Source organism: Lutjanus erythropterus, chromosome 12 (assembly GCF_056507025.1).
Source record: "Lutjanus erythropterus isolate fLutEry1 chromosome 12, fLutEry1.hap2, whole genome shotgun sequence".
NCBI lineage: Eukaryota > Metazoa > Chordata > Actinopteri > Lutjaniformes > Lutjanidae > Lutjanus > Lutjanus erythropterus.
This window is the reverse complement of record NC_139328.1, coordinates 16499146-16520951: the sequence shown is the minus strand read 5'-3', so window position 1 is coordinate 16520951 and position 21806 is coordinate 16499146. Positions and strand designations below refer to the sequence as shown.

General features: G+C 40.0%; 1 protein-coding gene across 1 annotated transcript; it reads left to right on the top strand.

Moving 5' to 3' along the window:
• Positions 1-635: 635 nt before the first annotated feature.
• On the top strand, positions 636-20557 carry nfatc4 (nuclear factor of activated T cells 4). Its single transcript, XM_084732730.1, has 13 exons — positions 636-1295; positions 8622-8788; positions 9750-10262; positions 10336-10511; positions 11348-11510; positions 11712-11812; positions 13300-13401; positions 13768-13955; positions 15131-15271; positions 16304-16359; positions 16536-16662; positions 17144-17851; positions 20289-20557. Exons 1-13 carry the CDS (start codon positions 1094-1096, stop codon positions 20357-20359), a joined length of 2715 nt encoding a protein of 904 aa, XP_084588856.1. The 5' UTR covers positions 636-1093; the 3' UTR covers positions 20360-20557.
• Positions 20558-21806: the final 1249 nt, after the last annotated feature.

The following is a 21806-nucleotide window of genomic DNA, read 5'->3' as shown; positions in this document are numbered from 1 at the left end:
ATTAACTTTAAACTCACACTTGAGGATATTTAACTTTTAAAATGGCTACATTTTATTTTAGATGGATTGAGCATTGAACTTTTTAGCTTATTAGAAAACAATAACATTTTGTTTGCTTCTTAAATATTGCAAAAAAAAAATTGATTGTTCTGTTTATTTTTTAACTAGTTGGTAAACAGTGTAACGTTTAATTGAATTTTAACTATCTAGGAAACAGTTTAATGTTTTGTTGACTTTTTAACTAGCTTGCAAACTATCTAAACAATCTAAAGTGAGATTAGTTTTTAATTATGCAACAGAGCTCTGCTCTATTTTAAACCTGGATTTACTCACTTTAAACATGATTTTGCTAAACTCAGATTAGAACTAATCTTAGATTAAATTAATCTTTGTTGGTGGAACCTAGTCTTGATGTTATAAATGTTACATATTAGGGCTGTAGTTTTAAATTGAGAAAAGTTTTGTGGATATCCCTCTATGATATTTTTACAGTGAAACCTCCAGAGTGAGTGAGGAGGGGGGGTGGGGGGTGGGGGGGGGGGGGGGGGTGAGGAGGGAGGCAGGCGGTTGGGGCAGGGGGGATTCATGACTGACAGGCGCAGGGTCCTATGGGGAATGAGTAACGGACCAACTGGAGCTGGGAAACCCACCCAAAGGCAATTAAGGGTAAAGGACGACAAAAATATTTGATAAACTTTTTTCTCTCTCTGTCTTGACTGGGGAAGAAGAAGAGGAGGAAGAAGAAGAAGCTATTGGGATGTCGCTGGATGTAGAATGAAAGAAATATCTGGGAGACATGTTTCGGAAAAGACCGTGAGACATCCTGAGCGAAGATTTGATGTGGACAGCAAGGCATGAAGGCTGAAAAAGTTGCAAATACCCGAGCAAGAAGCAGCAGCAGTCCTCATCGTGTGGAAGCAGCGTGGAAAAGTTGCTGAAGTTACATCTAAATCATCCAGGAGGAGGGCTACTTGCGCAATGACGCGCACATAGGAAAAGGAGAAAAGTTGTTGGGGAAACTTTCGAGGACGTTAAAGTGTCTCTATCAGATTGTATCACTCTATCTGTATCCTGTCCTTGCTGCCGGAGGGCGATGGGGGCCGCGCCGGGCTCGGGCTGGGAGGAGGGCGAGTTCGAGTTCAAGCTGGTGTTTGAGGAGGACCCGCCGCCGCGGCAGAGCCAGCAGGGGCCATCCCCGGTGCGCGCAGCCGAGCCGGAGAGCTCCATTCCCGGGGAGGAGAGTGAGGGCGCCCTGCTGCACCTGGAGCCCCACAACAGCAGCAGCAGCAGCCTGGGTGAGAGCCATTTACTGGATGTAAAGGGAGACAGTATAGAGGAGGCCTGACAGACACTGTGGCTACAAATGCATGGGAACTTGTTTGTGTGTGTGTGTGTGTGTGTGCGTGTGTGTGCGTGTGTGTGTGTGTGTGTGCGTGCGTGTGCGTGTGTGCATGTGCCATAACGGGTGCCTTCATCTGCGTGCTTGTGCTTATGTGAAGTGTGTGTGTTTGATGTTGCGTGTGATGTGTGTGCGTGCCTTCATCTGTAAGCATGTGAGCATGAGTATATTGTTATTGTGTGTTTGTTTTGTGTGTTGTGTGTGCATATTTTAGTGTTTTCCTGATTGCGTGCGTGCATTTGTGTGTGTTTGTGCATGTGTGCGTGCAGCCCCAGACACAATGTGTTTCTAATCAGCTGTGCGTGTGAGTAGAGTTAACAGCTGCCATCTGGGAAGGAACCTCAACCTCTGTGTACTGAACACGCACCACATACACACCTCCCTCCCTCCCTCCCTCAGCCTCCATCTCCTCAACTTTTCTCTCTCCACACACACACACAAACACACACACCTCACATCCTCACATCCACTCTCTCATTTGTTTCCCGCCCACACTGGCATACAGTTGTATTACCACACCCAAGGCATGAAAGTGAACTGCAGGAGAAACAAGAGAGCGATTCTTCACTCAAGGTGATAACGTTTTTAGTCTCTGAGCACTTCACTTTGCTGTCACTCCTGGTGTTCACATTTATGTCCTCAGCTCTTCATATCTATTGACATAACATGCAAACCAGTGGAACAAGACTCTTTTGGCTTAAAGATCCAATGTGTTAGATTTATTGGAATTTATTGGCAGAATATGGCAGAAATAAAATATTATAAGATAAGATCAACTTTATTGATCCCACACCAGGGAAATTCACATGTTACAGCAGCTCTAAAAATACAATTAGAAGAAGGAGTGAGTGATACATGGAGTGCAAAGTTAGAATTAAAATCCAAAAGAATTAAAAAATATAAAATCTGAAATTTAACAAGCTATACACTAAGACTGTGTCAACCATATACACCTTTCACTTATACAGATATATGGCAATATTTGGATGTATGGACAGATATATGGATATGTATGGAAAACTGCAGGATAAATGCACACATGTTGAAATATACACATGGTGTGTACCATTATATTAAGAGAAAATAATGTAAGAAGAAGTAAAAATTCACAGAAGATGATTTAACAGTAGAAAATGTCACAAAGGGTTATTGCACATTACAATTTTGTTATTTATTTATTCTTTATTTATTTTTTTATACTTTATTAATCCCCAGGGGAAATGACATTTTTCACTCATATTTTATTCTACACACAGTCCTGAAATGCACACATGCACAAACAGAACCTATAGATATGCATTGGAGAGATGTCAGAGCCAGGGGGCTGCACACATACATATACATACATACAGTCAGGCGCCCTGAGCAGTTAGGGGTTTGGTGCCTTGCTCAAGGGCACGTCGGCAGTGCCAAGGAGGTGAACTTGCAATTCTGCAGCCACCAGTCCATGCTGGACCTGAACTGGCAACCCTCCTGTTCCCAAGCCAGGTTTTTATGGACTGTATATGTACAATAAGAGTATATGAGGATATATTCTGTCAGATGGTAATGTAATATGTGTAAATATTAGTAAATGAGATATGCAACATGAGACAGAGGCTAGTGCAAATCAGCTGTATGCTGATGTCGTAAGTGATGAGTGATATAACAGACACATAACAAGGCTACATTTTGATTCGCTGGTGCAAAAGAGTCTGACAGCTGTTGAGATGAAGGACCTGTGGTCGCGCTTCTTTTTGCAGATTATCGGTTTTCTAACACTTCTCCATGCTCCCCTCCAGGGAGCTGCGATGTTTTGATTGCAACAAATACCTCCAATTTAACCAATCCCCATGCATTGTGCATGACCTTGCAAATTTGTCCAATCACTGCAACTTTTCCACAAATTTGACCAATCATCGTAGCTTTCCAGTTCCACCAGTTATAGCCAAACCAGATCAATGTTTTTATTATTTACTTTTTTTTTCATGGGTACTGAAAAGAAAAGAACAGAGTTTGTCGTTGACATTAACATTTATGTTCTGTGCACTTTCATATTTTATAATTTTGGTGCTGTTTTTGAGTTTTAGCTCCAAAAGGACTTTAGTTCTTTGTGGAATACCCCCCAGGTTAACTTCTTCACTTCTTAATAAAGTGTGTTATGTTAGAAGTTGTGTAATCCTCAGCCTTTTTGGTGAGGAGTGTGGTTTCATTCTCCCTGAACAAATAGCCTTTGATTTTTAATGAATTATACAAAAAAGCACCTTTTTTTAAAGTTATGTTTTGGGCTTTTTTTTGCCTCTATTGGACAGGACAGCTGAAGAGCAGACGGGAAAGGGGGTAGAGAGAGAGAGGGGATGACATGCAGCAAAGGTCCGCAGGTGTCAAACTGGCAGCCACTGCAGAGGACCAACAACCTCTACACATGGGGTGGACACTCTACCAACTGAGCTACAGAGCTGCCACAAAAAAGCAACTTTTTTTGTTGCAATTTTCACTTACACCGGCAATTTCATTGCAAAAAAACACCTAAAATATTACAGTATGCATCACAAAGCTACCGTGAAATCATGTAGTTTAGCCCACAACAGTCCCCCAAAAGGCTAACGTTAAGCTAATGCTAATACTAGCGTTGCTAATGCTACGTATTTAATGTAGGGTTGGGGGGTGTGGTCTAAAATGTTTATGTCAGTCTGATTTCAAGCATGGACCGTAACGGCATATTTGTTTTTCTTTATATTTCAGTCTACATTTTTGTGCACTGTGGTGAATTGTTACAGACCAGTTAAAACCAAAACCGTCTGTATACAGTCTGTTTAGCTTAGTTTGACATATACTGTATCTTCAAACCTCAAACTTTGGCAAAGCTCTGACGTTATTGGTTCTTTTATCTGTGCTTTTAATGTTTTGTTGTAACTTATTATCATGCTGCAAATGAGCTTAGAGGTGCATTACCACCAACAACTGTGGTAAGCCGTCCTCCTGCCCAAATCATATTACCTTGCAAGGCTGCTGGATTTGCGAAATCGCTGCTGGAGTAGAGAACAGTGTTTCAATTACATAAAAAACCTTCTTGTCTAGTAATGATTGTTCTAGGTACCAAATCCTCAGCCTTTACCAGGGAAACAGAGTTATTGCTTGTGAAAAACTTGAGATTCTGATTGCAAAACACATGAAAATTAATGGTCTTATTTTTTGTGTGTGTGTGTTTGGCAAGTAACCATGGTATAACCAAAAAACAACCTTTAAAGGGATAGTTCACCCAAAAATTATCAGTCATTATCTACTCACCCTCATGCTGGTTGTACAATAGGTCAGGTTTAGTTTTTAATCCACACTGCAGCAAGAAAAAAGTGTTGCAGAATCTCCCAATCAGTTTAAACGAATGGTGACCAGTTTTTAAACGGAAAAAAACAACTGAAATAAAAACATAAAATGCCTCCGTACTGCTTGTCTGGTGTAACCCAAAGTCTCCTAAAGCCCTGACATGCCGTTCACTTGCATGGGCACAAAGTCACACCACACACACACCCAGTTCAGACAGTGTGATCATGCATGTGAACATGGCTCCAAGCTCAGGCTCTACAGTGAAGATTGAGGCAAAAAAACATGGTGTAAATGACTGTCTCAAGTCAACTTGGCATGTTGGAAATTCTGCAGCGCTGTTTTCCTGTGAAACTCCAGCAGCGTTTTGTGGACTAAAAACCCGAACTTCGATCGGAGGATGAGTAGATAATGAATGAATTTTAATTTTAGGGTGAACTATCCCTTTTTAAGTGTCCATAATCAGGAATTAATGGACTCTACAGAGGCTGCCATGTCGTCCATTAATTCTTGATATTGGACACATCATTGGGTATTAACCCTATGTGACCCACAGGTTGAGAACATAATGTAAACATCAGTTTTTGTGAGAGGTTCAGTTCAGGACACAGAATAAAATATTACAGTATATGAGATCCTGCACACTTGAAACAAGCTTTATTGTGTTCAATAAGTGTGAGGTACGTGTTTGTGGCTCGTAAACTCCTCTGTTGGTTTGCACACAAACATCTAAATCATTGTTTCATGTGAAAAATAAACCAGCAGAGGAGTTGCCTCAGCACTGCAGCTTTAATCACTTGGAAATATTTCTGTTGCCAGGAAACATTTGAAGAGATTTTTCACCCCAAGTCTTAATTTGTTGGCAGTTGCCGTTGTGTGTCCGCTTTGTCCAAAAATTGCGTGTTTGTGCCGTCACTGCAGCGCTACAGCGATCCGTTGGAGCCTCGCTCATTACAGAGTAACTACTGTTTGGCTCCATGTGGAGGCCGACCACACCACGCTGGGGAAATTTTGTGGTGAGGACTGTGGTCTCGAGGGGTCGTGTCCTCATTGAGATGATTGTTTGGTGAAGTTAAAAAAGTTTTGTGAATGTTTTCTGGATTTTTTTTTTAAAAAGGGGATGAAGAAAAGCCCCAGATCACCTTCACAACTGTCCAGATTAGCTGCAGATTTCTTAGCAGTGTAAGATTTGGATCAGTGAGTGAAAGGTAAACTTCGTGATTTGGTTACAATTCCCACTTCACCCTTTACTGCACTATTTGTGATTATAATACATGGAAAAAATGTATTGAACCAGTTCTTCACAGTCAAAGTAGAGTTTAAAATGGGTGTAAATTGTTGCCATATGACTGTGTGAGATTATGAATAAAAAAAGAATAAAAATCAACAAACCAAATATCCTGCTTTGTCATGTAGTTTTCGACCAAGAGTTGGGACCAAGTCATTTTTTTCCAAGTCCTCCCACTCAAGTCTCAAATAAAGTCCCAAGTTCCTAAACTTTGAGTTGTAAACAAGTCATAATTTCCTCAAAGCACAGGCAGACACGAGTGGATTTCTTGCTACTTGTTTGTTTGAACTTCTTTTTCCACTCCACCATGAAAACTAAACACAGTGTCAAGAAAATATAAGTTGGACTATGTTAAGTTAGCATAAAAAATAGCATGCATGTTTCACATATTGCAATTTGTTTTTTGTTGAGGACCTCATAGTTTTTGTATTCAAACAAAATGCTCTCCTGCAACTTGATTGGATGCTGTTGGATTGGTTCAAAAGTGGCTCTAGAGCTAACGTTGGGCAATTCAGGCAATGAAGGGAAATTAATTCATTCGTAGCACATTTTTTAAATAACAAAATTTTTTTGTGTTTGGTGTAAGCTGTCAAGTATTTTCAAGTTAAAAAGATCAAGTCTAGGTAAAGTTGTGTTTCATCGGTCTTAAAGTTTGAGTCGAGTTTCAAGTCTTTTTTGATTTTGTCTAATTGTTTTTAAGTCATCAAATTTGTGACTTGAGTTTAACTTGAATCCAAGTCATGTTATTCAAGTCCATACCTCCGTTTAAACCTATATATGCTGATATTTATATTTTGTTTATCTATAGTCGCTTGTAATATTTCTGATTTAATAGTTCTGATTAATTTTTCAGAAATGTATCATTTACCATTGGAAAATAATTCACGTTTGGGAGTGTAGCTTTGCCAACTCAGACTGGACGATGTCTTTCTGGTCTGATGTGTGGGCTGTAACGGCCAATCACATGACTGATGCCAGCAATTTATATGTTGTCTAGTAACAGTTATTTGGCAGTCTCCTGACTTGTGGGATGTTGCATTTGCCGCTGATGTAAGCATATTTTTATTGATGAAATATCTGTACACTGTCTTATGGTGTATTTATCTTTACTCTCCTATGCGTTCTGTCTCTTTCTCTCTCTCTCTCTCTCTGTGAATATACATCACTCAGTCCCTCCAGAATTTCACAGGCTGTTTTTAGCTTTGTTGCTGCCTAAAATGCCTGATGTCACTGCAGTTTTTCTAAAAAATTGTGGTGCATATTGCAATGTTTTTCGGCATTTTTTTGCAACAAAATTGTGGGAGTTCTAAGTGCTCTAAGCAACCTTACCAAAAGGCTTTTCAGAATTACAAAAATTCTAACAAAATATGTGTTATTTAAAGAAGTGCACCTGGCGGGAAGTCCACAAAGAGGCAAAATCTTTTTTTTTTTTAGCTCAAACAAAGAGCAAGCACAAAATTATGAAATATAAAAGTGCTCAGAGCATTTAGAAATGTCAATAACAATGACAGACCTTGTATTCTTTTGATTATTGAAAATACAACAAGTAATAAAACATAGAATTGGTTCATTAAAACGTGGATGTATGACATGTACATGGGGGACTGCTATGATTGGTGGAACTCTCAGGAATCTACAAATGGTCAAATGTGCGGAAATGGTGATTGGACAAAATTGCAAGGGCTGCGCAGAATTCATGGGGTTTGGCTGAATATGCGTTGATTGTTGTGATCACAACATTGCAACTTCCTGCAGGGACTGATTACTGGTCAGATTGTGTGTTTTTGTGCTGAACGTCCTTACTGACACAAGGCACAAAATTAGCACCAGCCACCAGCCAAATGCATCAAAATTGATGTCATTAACCCTCTTCACTTTTGTAATATGTTGTTTCTTAGCTTCAGTGGAGAGCTTCTCTTTATGTGGGCATTTGACTTTTGCGTGTACTTTATGCGTTTCTGATGATGAACAGTTGACAGATGACAAATAACTGGCGACAGTGACAAATAAAGCGCTATCTTTCAAAAACGGCATTACAGCTCCTGAATGCTCCGCGGTTCCCATTCCCTATTTACTGTGCACTTCCTGAGGAAAATTTCCATTTGCAAGCATTTTCCATATGGCAGCGATTACAGATCAGCAAATAAAGACGAATTGATGTGCATTGAATGATGTAGGCATGCTGATGATAAAAAATGAATCTTTACTTACCACAAATTGTGTTTACAGTAGTTTGATTGACATCTAATGAGTCTTTTTTGTGCCAGATGTAAAATAACAGCAGAATTTGAGAGCTAAGTGTCAGTTTGTGGTTATGAGAAAAGATTAATGGGAGGTCGCATGACCCCAAAACCCACAACATGTGATATAAAAAGAAAGTATGTTCAAACAAAAGGGGAAAAAAAAGTTTTTTTGACAAGAAGGAAGCCAGAAAATAAACTGTTGCCAGGTGTAAGTAAAGGTGTATACTAGGAGAATAAACACACTGTAAACTTTTAGGCATTTTTTAAGACCAGCTTAACTGTAGGTGCTCTGAACTTGTGATGTTTGCCACTTCATTTTATAAATCATGTTTTGGTGCCAGTGTTTGTCATGTTTCCACACGTTAAGTCTGATCATTCTTTCTGTCAGTTACAGATAACCACATGGCTGCCACTCACACGGGACACTCCATCAGCATCCCCAGCCCGCCGCCCTCGGCCAATCAGAGAGCTGGGATGCATTCCCCGCCCCCACGACGGGCCCCCGTCAGAGAGTTCAGCGGGACCTATGAGAGCCTGCCGGCACGCTCTGTGCAGGTGAGACGACCTGTTGATGCTAAAAAAACTTCTAGACCATTCTGCACTTCACACATATTTAACCCATTAACTGAAAAATTACCAAGAGGTGATCTCAACTATGGGTCCTTCACCCAACAATGACATGTTTCTCCATACAATTACAAACTTTAACATACGTTATTATAAATATTTAGCAGTTATTTAACTGGAGATTGCCTGATTCTGAACTAAGCTAAATCTACTTAGATTCACATTTAATTGAAGGAAACTAAAGCTTCAAAGATTAAGTTGCTGCATAAAGTGGGGACACTTTTAACACAAGCTCGCTCTGACAACAGTTATATCTGGCTCTGCCCAGTTTTGTTGATGCAAAGTCCAGGGAAGATATATTACTGTGGATCTTTTTTAAATCATATTAAAGGGTTCTATGTAGATTTTTTACGTTCCAGACATCCAAGGTCATGAAACTTGCTTAAACTAATTCATTGACCATTTAGTTGATTTATTTTCAATTACAAACAGGGAAATCACTGTTGCATTTACTCCTTGTTGTTATGTCTGTTGAACCATGAGTGACAGGATTCAAATGGATGACTCAGGGACAGATTTTGATTCAAAAATGCACTTCACATGTCTTCACTCGCCAAAAAGAGGCACATATGTAAGTTGTAGGCAAACAAAACCAACAGTTGATAGCTAAAAGTGGGGTCAGGATACAGGCAAAAATCCAAAAAAGCCGAAAACTCATGACACCTGGAAGACAAAAGGCCGGGATGCTAGACAGGGCAGGACAGACGATCAAAACTGGGCGGAAACAAACGGGACAGAAGTGAAGTGGTTAAAAACGTGAGGAGAAATGAGTAATAAAGTAAATTACTTTAACTGATTATTAGATTTATGACATTTTCACATTTTCTGTACGTTGAATGAGAGTCAGTCTGAGAATATTAAAGTGATCTCGCTGTCATCTTCCCTGCAGGTTTCGGAGTCTCGTGTGGTCGAGTGTCCCAGCATCCAGATAACCACCATCTCGCCCGAGGATGACCCAGCACCCACCATTTCCAGTTACTGGGACATGGGTGGTGGTGGTGGGTGGGACAGAGAGCGCCTCTACCTCCCCCTGCTGGACCCCTTCACTTACCGCGACAGGTGTCCCAGCTCCCTCAGCCCCAGCCCCGCCTCCAGCCCCTCGTCCCGCGGCTGGCTCAGCCCCGCCTCCAGCTGTGACTCCCTGCTGGTGGAGGAGGAGGAGCTGAATGAGGCCACGATCAACTTCGGACTCTCGCCGTCCTCGAGGCCCACGTCCCCCGGTGGTAAAAAGCGTCGAAACTCCCCCCTGGCCTCCCCCTGTACCTCACGGAGGGGCAGTTACTCAGAAGACCTGCAGGGATGCAACCCCGAGGGAGGAGACTCCATCACTCTCTCACAAGCTCCGCTCAGCAGCTGTGAGCTCAGCATCCCACAGAAAACCAGGAAGACGTCGTTGGAACAGGTAATGATGGTGCCTCCACGAGAAAGATGATTCAGACGCTGATTAGTTAAAAAATTACTTCTTTGTTTTCCAGTTGTCTCCCAGGGAGGTGGACCAGGAGCAGGCTCCAGGCCACAGCTCCCCTTGTCTGCTGCCAGAGACCCAGCAGACCAGGAGAGAGCCCCCCTCGCTGGGCATGGACTACCTCTCTGTGCCCCCTGCTCTTGCCTGGGGCCGGACCCGAGCCAGCGCCCACAGTCCTCTGTTCAGGTAAGGACACACAGCACCGCATACATGATAGTATCCATCAAAAATCACAGTCTGAAGCTCAGTAGATTGACAATGTGTTAAAGGATTGGTTACCCAAATTAAATCAATTTTAAAAATTAAATATGAATTCTCTACTTGCACAAGTGTATCTGTTGTACATCTGTTTACTGCCCATCAGCTCTACAGTAATGTTAACTTCTCCACCAAAATTAAAGGGACAGTTCAGCCCAAAATCAAAAATCCATATTTTCCATTTAGATTTTTTTTTTTGGTGTGAGTTGCTAAGTTTTAGAGATATCAGCCGTAGAGATATCTGCCTTCTCTCCCGCATAAACTGTCTCCAACAGTGTCTCTTTCCAAAAATCATGACCACAGACCTTGTGAGCAGTTCATGTAGGCGCTACTTCCTTTCTAGGAGAAACAAAGTTTTTCTGGTGAATTCTACTGCAGAAAAAAAATAGTTCCCACATGAAACTGCTCACAACAAGGTCTAGGGGCTATCTTGAGTAACTGGGTCATGATTTTTGTAAAGAGTTTTGAATTTGTCAAATGTATTTTTGGTGCTTTGAGCACCACAAGCCGAGTGCCATTTAGTCTTATAATATTGGAAAGAAGTGAGATATCTCGTAAAACTCTGCAGCCCACACCAAAACAATCTACTTGGTTAATTAATTTGATTTCAGGGTGAACTGTCCCTTCATTCACCTCACTGTGCTTTTTCATCCTTAAGATTGTGAATACTTCTGGTATTTCTGTCAAAGTCAGCAATTCCAGTATAATCACTGCAAAAAAAAAAAAAAACTGTCTAATGCTTTACTGATTTTATACACTTGAAGGTCTAATGCCCTGCCACCACTTGACTGGCCGCTGCCCTCCCAGTTTGACCAGTATGAACTGCGTATTGAGGTGCAGCCTCGTCCTCACCACAGAGCCCACTATGAGACAGAGGGGAGCCGAGGAGCCGTCAAGGCTGCACCAACGGGACATCCTATCGTCAAGGTGAAACCAAAATCTGCAGATTCAGGCAGTTGTACATTTATAACATAGATGGTCTTATAATTAAATTATTTTACCACCTTATTTCTGTTGAAGCTGAAGTAAAAATCATGTCTTCATAACACTAGAACAAAGTGTTAGGACACGTGCTGTTGGCCTCATCACAGTTTGATTTCGTCCCTCACACTGTGTCTCTCTGTCCAGCTGTGTGGATACACAGAGAGGAAGCCGCTGTCCCTTCAGGTTTTCGTTGGAACAGCTGACGACCGATCAATCAGGCCACATCCTTTTTATCAGATACACAGGTACTGAACTGTATTTCTCTCTAAAATCAAGCTTCCTTCCATCATACATTAACATTCAAGGCCACACAACATACTGTATGTTCATCATCTGACCACTGTGGCTTTAACCATTACGTAACTTACCACCAACTGCTTCTAGTGTTGGTCCAGGAAATTTCTTGCACCAGTTGTTCTCAGTGTAATTTGCTCTGGATGAGAACATCAGCTAATTTAAAACATGTAAAATCTTAAAATATGATTAAAGTCCATTCATCTAAATAGATGAAGATGAGGTGCATCAAGAGCAAAGACGTGTGTCTACTGTGTGCTCTCTCATGAAATCCATGAAGTCGCCATAAACAACGTGTTTTGAGAGGAGAACGTTAGAAAAGAAGCTCAGAGTTAAAGAACGTGGACCTGATAAGCCGACATCATAAAGCAACGACAATCAGAGGAAGATGATAAACTCTCTGAGGAGAACATAGTGACATTTACATCTCTCAGGGAGAATTTATATGCAAAAAGTAAATTTTAAGCCACAAGATGGCAGTTTTTAATTAATTAATTTATTTATTTATTCTTTTTCTAATAGATATTGGTGTGTTTAGAATTTTCCTCCCTTGTCTGAAGGTTTGTGGTATCAGATTTCTTTCATACTTATTTAGGGTACTTTTTATCTACTTTAGTCTTTCAGCATAAGTTGTAAAATAAAATAGAATTATTATAAAGGATTTGCACAAATTGAAGTAACTTAACTTACCTTAACTAAGAAAGTTCCATGAGGTTATAAAACATGTTCATTTAGTTCTGCAAGTACAAATAAAGGCCCTTTTCGTACATTAAAATACACTGGTCTGATACCATAAGATGTTTGTCTGATTTTCGCTATAGCCCCCCCTGGAGAAAAATTCACCAGCCGCCACCGATCTATGGGATATTTTGGAAAAGGACATGTTTCATTTGTGTTTTAGTAATCAAGACATTTTCATGACCACATGATTATTTGTTCTTTTCATCATACAATCATCACACATAAACTTAAAAGTGTTTCATTAAATTTTACACACTATAAGTAGAATTTAACTGGAGCAAATATGATGAAATGTAGATTCAATTTTTAAAAAAAATAAATATTTAATGTCTAATTGATAGTGGGTTAATCCAGGATAAAAAATGTCCTTTTTATTTATTTGTTCACATAAATTAGTTTTTCTTTGTAACTTAAAGTGCTTCTGCTTTCCTTCTTTAATAAAATAAAATAAAGCTACCAGCCATAATCTAAATGTGCCAAAAATTGTCATGAATTGTCTTTTGGCAATGAATGCTTGAAGTAGGTGCAGTTGCAAAACAAAAAAACAATCCAGCAGTCAATAATAATAAAATAAGTAAAATACCATTAAAATAATAAAATATGTGCACCTGTGACAGAGCAGCTGTCTTCGATTCAGCGTAAATGTTGTGAAGTATGAATGGAGGTCCGTTAAATTCCTCTGTCTCTCTCCTCTCAGGGTGACAGGGAAGATGGTGGGAACTGCCAGTCATGAGAGCGTCCAGGCGGGGACCAAACTGCTGGACATCCCCCTCAACCCTGAGAACAACATGACTGCACTGTGAGTAGATGAGAGAGACGGGGAACTTTTCGCCTACAATAGGTTTTATTTGTGCATCTTATTCAGCTCTGTTTTCCACTTTCATTTCTTCTTTCCCAGTATCGATTCTGATACCTATTATTTTTGTATATATGTGTATATATATGTACACATGAGAATATACATATGAGAAGCATATTTGGTCACAAGCGAAATTGGATTTCTTTTACTCTGCAAATATTGAAGAACTAATGAGATAATTAATTAATGTGAATTAACAACACTAAAAAGCAACTGCTTCTGCAAGGTTCTGAACCTCGACCGCAGCCACAGTAAGTAGGATGTTGCACAAACGAGTTAATCAACACCTCTGTTTTTGTGTCGTAGCATCGACTGTGCAGGGATTCTGAAGCTGAGGAACTCGGACATTGAGCTGAGGAAAGGAGAGACAGACGTTGGAAGGAAGAACACCCGTGTCCGTTTGGTGTTTCGTACCCACCTCCCTCTAGCGCCCCCTGTGGCCCCACCAGGCCGAGTGCTGGCTCTGCAAGTCGCCTCCCTGCCCATTGAATGCTGTAAGTAGCTGTTAGACACAGTTTTATTGTAACAAATCTGCAAAGACAATACACCTTTACATAATACTTACCTAAGTAGGTTATTAAAGTCACTATAGATGTTTTCAGACCAGAGGAACTTTTTCGTAGTTCTAATAACATTTTGAGGATCGCCTCACACTGCCGCACTGCAGTAACTTGGGATTGTAGTTCTTAGAATCCACTTGAAAGATTTTTTTAGCTCCTGCTTCATACTCAGTACTCTCCCAGCACCAGAGGGACCTTGAGTGACAGAAGTGTACATTCATTGGTCAAACACACAAACCAAAGCAGCACTGGCAATTGCCGTTTTCAAAACCAGTGTAAAACATTAGCCATGTAAACATTAGCCTTTAAAAATAGAACCAAACATGGACAAAGAATGGCATGCTGGGTTGGTGTGTCTGATGTGCAGAGCACATTCACACACCGATTAATGATTTGCCATACTTATTATTTTTGCACTCACGCTAATTACACTGATTTTCTTCATACTAGTCCTTCCAAAACAGTCCAGAACTTATCTAAAACCTTCCAAAACGTATCCAAAATTATCCAAAACATCTCTAAAACCATCCAGAACTTTTCTAAAACCTTCCAAAACCTCTCCAAAACCTTCCAAAAACTTTTCCAAAACTTTCCAAAACCTTTTCTAAAACCTTCCAAAACTGTCCAAAATTTTTCTAAAACTTTGCAAAGCTTTTCAAAAACCTCCCAAAACTTTCTAAAAGCTTCCAAAACTCTCCAAAACCTTCCAAAACTTTCTAAAAGCTTCCAAACTCTCCAAAACCTTCCAAAGGTTTTCTACAACCTTCCACAAACTTGCAAACCCCTATCCAAAACCTTGCCAAACTGTAATAGTAGTAAGGAGATATACACCAAGCATTAGGCACACAACCTGAGAAAGTTTCAGTTTGTGTTTGTATGTTGTGCAGAAGTGACGTTGCTATGGCGTTGCTAACCGCTGGCTGACTTACGTCACATTTCTATTGGTGGTGGGAATGCAAAAAGAAAAACAAAAACTTGAAAACACCGTATACGTATGGAAGATTTGTGGCGTGCATCACAAGTCAGAAATGTGTTAATGCATACTGGTTTTAAATTATGAGCGTAGTAATGAAAGTTATATTTAATTCTCCTGACTCTCCCTGCCTCAGCCCAGCGTTCGGCTCAGGAGCTGCCCGTCATCGAGTCTGTCAGTCTGACCTCCTGCTCTGTGGAGGGAGGGGAGGAGCTCCTGCTGAGCGGCTCCAACTTCCTGCCAATTTCGAGAGTCCTTTTCATGGAGAGAGGGACAGGTAAAGGTCCACAAAGGACACAGGATGCTTTATAATGTTGTTTCTGATCCTGTGTCTCAAATATCGTGATGAGTTCCTGACCAAATTATAGCCAGAAAAAAATGCAGATGGGTCTGGAATCAAATCCAAATTAAAAAAATCAATTTCAGTAGTTACGGTAATAATAATAAATCAGCCCACTGCATGAATAGTTTGTTTTCTCTTTTTACTCTTTTTAATTTAGTGTAATTTGTCACAGCTCAGGACAGTGTGTAACCACGATGAAATGCCAGCTTACAGACCCAACTTTTTTTTTTTACAAACCGCATCATGAGTTGGGCCATGTGATGTCTCTATATGAGAAAATGTTTTCGTGTGAAACAGGTTTAATCTGTGTGGGGACAATCAGAGTTTTTCATAGTGACTGTGAAACACATTTCGGTTGATTTTTTTTTTTACATGAATATGTCTGTCACGGTTTGAGGGTGCAGGAACAGGGGGAGGAGTTGGGTTGAAAGAGCGAGTTATTATTTATCCTGGAAAACAGTAGTCATGTTGGAAAAATAATCAACTCTAAAATCCTTATCTTTATGGTTAAAAGCTAGTAGCTCTTTTAAAAGTCACATGCCTGCGATTTCATTCACTTACAATTAATTATATTCACTAAAGTACAATTTTGACATATTGGCACTTCATTTCAGTTTTTGTAATATTTTGTACTTCTAGTCCACTACATTTTTGAGGAAAATATTGTACTTTTTACTTTACTTCATATATTTGACCACTTTATTTCAAAGTTAATTTGATTCAAATTATTCATACAGAATATAATCAACTAATAATTTATAGGTTAAGCTACCCAGCAGGATATAAAGCAATTAAAATTAGCTCCACCTTTACTAGCTGCAACATTAAAGGGATAGTTCACTTACAAATGAAAATTCAGTCATCTGACCTGTGTGTGTGGGGTGTGATTGTGTGTGTGCACAAGTGAACATCATGTCGGAGCTTTCTATGTGTGTTTTAATTCTGCCTCATGTTCTTATCTATCAGATGGTAAATTACAGTGGGAGGAAGAGGCTCATGTTGACCGTGACAACAGCAACGAGGTAATTTTGTATGTGCGATATCAGTCCAAAAAATGTCCAAAAAAAACCTAACCCATTTTGAACAAAAGAGCTTTTCATCACTGATGAAATTGTACAGTAATTTAATTCAGCTAAAGCAATAGACAAATGTCCTCTAACCTTTAATATTCTGTCTCTACACCTCTTTTTCACCACAGTGTTTGTTGTGTGTGAGAGTCCCCGCCTACAGTGACCTGTCCGTCAGTCGGCCGGTGTCTGTTAGTCTTTACGTGTCCAACGGGAAGAGGAAAAGGAGCAGCACTCATTGCTTCAAGTATCTCCCCAGTGAGTGTCCAATCTCACCTCATTCACCTGTTTCTCTGCTCTCTGTCGTGGGTTTTGTTCAGTTTTTGTGTTTATATTTGGAGATGGTGATACCATCGTCCCTGAGATTAGTTCCCAAAGATTAGGGATATGATGATGTCAAAAACGATGAATGGTACAATAATACCAAAATTAAAAAATCAGTGATACTTAATTCGTGATATTTCTTCATAACAACTTGAAAATGTACTTAATTAAATGAGAAATCTGATGTTTATGCATTTTTGTTGATATAAAATTAGCTGACTAGGGTATTAGGGTTGCAAATTGTGAGCACTTTCCTTAATCAATCATTAGTAACAGCAGTGATCATTTGATCGTTATTAAAAAAAAACATGAAAAATGTGCTAATTTGCTAACATTCATTCTTAATTGCATTAATACTGAGTGAGATAAATAATATTATTTCCACCTATCAGTTCATTTTTTTTTGTCCTTACAGTTATGTTCAAAGAGGAGGACCCTCTGCTGTCCCGGCCCTCGGTGCTGCCTCTGGACGGGGGGCCTGTGTGTCCTGTGGGGGGTCAACCCAGGATGGACAGGGGCTTCCATGTGGCTGACGATCGAGGCCTGGGCTTTCACCTGCCCCCGTACCCCTCCACCTACTCCCCACCTTGCCCCACCATGGGTTACCACGAGGAGTACTGCTCCAAACCTGACGCCGCGGTGGACGAGCCCGGCGGGTCCAGAGCGCCGCTGTCCGAGCGTCACCCCAGCTTCGAGAATCTGGAGCTGGGCTTCACCGAGCTCCTTCCCCCCCTGTACCCCCGTGGCCCGCAGCCCCCCTCTCCCTCCCCGTCCCCGTGGCTGGACTCACCCTACCTGTCTTCCTCGCCCTCCCCCTCCCACTCCTCCTCTCTCAGCCCGTTTCCTGCCGGCAGTCCCATCTCCACCTCCCCTCTGCCTCCCATCCCCACCTCCCCTTACCCCCAGTACTCTGCTTATCCTCAGGAGGTTTGTCCCTCCCCTCCCTCCAACCCCAGCCCCTATCAGGACATCTGCCCAGCACCCTACTCCCACTATGACAGCTGGGACCCCCAGGGAAGGGTGCTGGGGACGGGACACGGAGGAGAGAGGGACACCAAGATCCAGGAGTGTCCCCTGGAGTTTAGCAGCTCTGCCTCGATGCACCACATCACATTCGAAGAAGGTCGGTTCATGTATTTGTCTTAATTAGTGCAAATGTGAAATAAATCATCTGTTGAGAATGTGATCTAATTGTCTGTATTGCAGATATGGAAAAGGCACTTAAAGATGATAATTTAACCTTTATTTATACACAAGACATCATTGAGGGGTTATTTACAGTGACATTGAGTCAATTAGAAGCAAACAACAACAACAGAGACAGAGAAGAGACAATGCCACAGCTGACCAATAAAAAAAAATGTTAAAACTTCTCGTTAAGAAGAACATTTGATAAATAGATAAATTACATTGTATAATAAAATGCAGTTAACAAAAACCCTAAAACTTGCAAATGAAGCAGTTTGTTTGATAGATAAATTAAAATAGAGACAGAGCACATTTAAGCCCCGCCCCCATCGGCGGGTAAACGATCCATGGCTCTCTGTTGACTCGTATTGTGTGACGGTACCTCTTGTCACTTTCCGTCTTCTAGCAAACAACAGAAAAAAGTTTAAAAGCTGATATGTGCTGGCATGCGCTACTGATAAGTTAAAGAACCCAGAACTAAGTTTCTATAAGCTGCAGAACCAAAAAAAACAAGTCTTTAAGAAGACAGAAGTGGAGACAGACGTGAGGCGTCAGCAGGATGAACGGGGACTTTGTGGGATCCTGACATTTAGTTATTTTATGTCTAGATTACAGTTGCTAATTTGACCAGACAAAGAGTAGACATTAAAGATAGCTTGGCCATAAAACGCCAGGTTTTGATCTTTGTTAGGTAAAATGATGATCTTATCTGGTGATCCGATCATGTTGCTGTTCATATTGAAGTAGTTCACCTCTGGCCGTTCAGTGGGATCATTTCTCACAGAAGAGTAGAGGAGAGACGCTGAGATTTACTGGAAATATTGAGTTTGTCGGTATAACTTTTCTTCTCTGGTAGACACACGGTGCTAAAATGATCTCTTATGCTGAAATCTCAATCCTCATTTTTGTTCCAGAGATCAGGTGCACTAAAATATTAAAACATGAAAGCTATTTTGTGAAGTAAGTACAGTTGAGTGTGAGGATTAATGTGTTGGATAATAACAGACAGGTGTTGTGTCTGACTTAATTACATAAGAAATTATATTTTAACGTTCATATTACCTCCTTGGTCAACTACTACTTAACTGTAAACTAAAAAACAACTTCACAAATGAAACAACGAATGCTCTGTCGTGGTTAAAGTATGAACAAACAAAGTTAGCATGTCTTTTTTTTTTAATTGTTTGTCAGGTTTTGCAATTTTTCAACAACAGATTTCAGTTTTACTTTTGTAATTTGAGTTTAAGTCAGGGTGGAGCTCAATTGTTACAAGTATGTGACAGCCATTATTATTAATTATTACTATTTAATTTATTAGTGATTATCTAATGACAAGAAAGTTATTTCTGGAATTAGTAGTGAGTGTTTTTTTGTTATAATCAGTTTTGTGATTACCCGACTTCCCCCGCGTTCAGCAGCCCTCTTAGCCGCCGTGTGAGCCAGATGCTGTCGGCTCTAGTTAGGAAACTGCAGCGACATTTTTTAGAAACTTGAAAAATTACACCATTTTGTCTGCCTTGCAGCAAACTGCCCAGTCTATTCTAAGAGTTTCTGCAACCTTTAATGCCTAAACCCCTGTTTCCGGGATAATAGAAATACTCGCTTGCATCACAGCTGAACAACTTTTTACCAACCACCATTTTCCCATGAATGCTCAATCAGTTTAATGTATACGTTTAGCAGTCAAAAAATGAATTGTCAGTGTCCTCTGGTGGATAAAAATGTCAGATATATATTTGGCATTTCTGTACTGCATTTTCTTGATATACACACTGATAAGATATATTGGCGATAAGCTAATATCGACTAATATGTCTCTGATATTATCTAGTTTTTGGACATACTCTTTCTGAACATGTATTTTGAACCAATCAGCAATGAAGAATTGTGATGTGAGCCAACCAGCAATGCAAAGCATTTGACCTACAAAGTATTTAAAAAAATGTGAACAGTACATTTTCTTTTAAATGTTGATGTCAGAACCTGCAGAATAAATGTAGATGCATGTAGAACCTGCAGCAAAAGCTGTGTATACATGTGAAGGAGCTCAGGCCTGAGACAGAGAGGCTGCAGATACTACATATACTTAAAATGTACTTAAAGGTGCAATAAATTATTCAGGTGAAAGATTGGTGCCACCAGCCCAAAGTATCAGTATCAGACTACCTTTGTGTAAGAGGAAACAAGTTTTTTGGATGCTTCAATCCCTGCTGCTTTTCAGCTAAATAGGATTAATTCATGTTAAATAATACATACAGGTTGATTACCTATGATTATAGCGATGCATAAGCTCAGTGAAGTGTATACTGAGTGTATAAGGTGAATGGAAAGACGGAGTGATGTGATTGTAATTTTCTTTTCTCCCTCCACAGTGACGGAGTTCATCGGAGAGGACATCCGGTCGTACCAGTCAGGCTCACAGATGGACAACCAGCCAAACTGATTGTCTCCCATTTGATATTCAGCATAATTTTAAATCCATCATGCACTTGGTAGTAAGATGCATCGCTCCAGTTACATGTGACATTGACAGGGGAATTTGATTACCAGGACACTGTTGTAATTATGACCACAGGTAACTGTTTTATAAAAGGGAAACTAATGTTTTTAACATGTTTTCAATATAAATTATACAACAAAGTGCTTGGGTTTGGTGTGTCTTGTGTGTCTTTCTAGCTAAAAACAAAATTAACACTCAACCAAGATGAATCCAGAACAGAAGGGTTTGAAGGAAAAAGGCTTAAATCTGATGGAAAACGAAATCGTTTAATGAGATATTATGCAAGATGCTGCATTCTCTATGGAATCTATTATCCTGCATAACTATAAAAATATATTTCCTTTGTTTCAGGAGATGCAATTACTTCATTTTCCTGATTGTGTCTTTATTCTAAGATTGGACTTAATCCATCCTGCAGTAGGAACACATTTCTCCGCTCAGTTCCTGGATGTTATGGAAATTTTCTAAGTAATGGCGACAGGATTAAGGATCACGTTTTGCCAAGCAGCAGCAATTATTATGTGCTTTTTGTGGCTTTCTATGACCTCACTTTAAAGGATTCGAAAGGGGAAGAGAGAGTAGAGGGATGACATGCAGCAAAGGGCCACAGGCACAGATCCCACACACGGCCAGTACAGGGGACACAATATTAAAATAATGTAACTTAATTACTTTCCATTACTCTTGGATAACCTCAATATCAATTGTGGCGAAACTGCTTAGCCTAATATAATGTTTTCTGTTTGTTATGTTTATTAATTGTTTGTCCAGATATTCTTTCCTTTGTCATGCATGAATGCATGTTTAGATTAATAGTGGTAATTACGTGCCTGTAAATGTACTCTAAATAACATTATCCTATTCACAATTCACACTCAAACTTCAAGTAAACTGACAGAAACTAGCAGTTGGTCTATATAGCTAACGTTAGCAGTTGGTCTGTGTAGCTAATGTTAGCAGTTGGTCTGTGTAGCTAACGTTAGCAGTTGGTCTCTGTAGCTAATGTTAGTGATTGTCTGTGTAGCTAATGTTAGCACTTGGTCTGTGCAGCAAAAGTTAGCAGTTGTTCTGTAAGCTAATGTTAGCAATTGGTCTGTGTAGCTAACGTTAGCGGTTCCTTTGTGCAGTCAGTGTTATCAGTTGGTCAGTGTAGCTAATGTTAGTGGTTGGCCTCTTCAAATTAGCTGTTAAAGTCTTGGATGATGACTATATTTTCACAGCTGAAGGCAGAACTTAATCCCCATTTTTACAAAATGTAACTGTAATCTGATTATATCTTCTTTTCTGTAACTGTAATGGAATACAGTTAAATTTTTATGTATCCTAATTACGTAATTCTGTTACTCCACAGTAGGGCTACAAGGATTATTTTCATTGTCGATAATTTTCT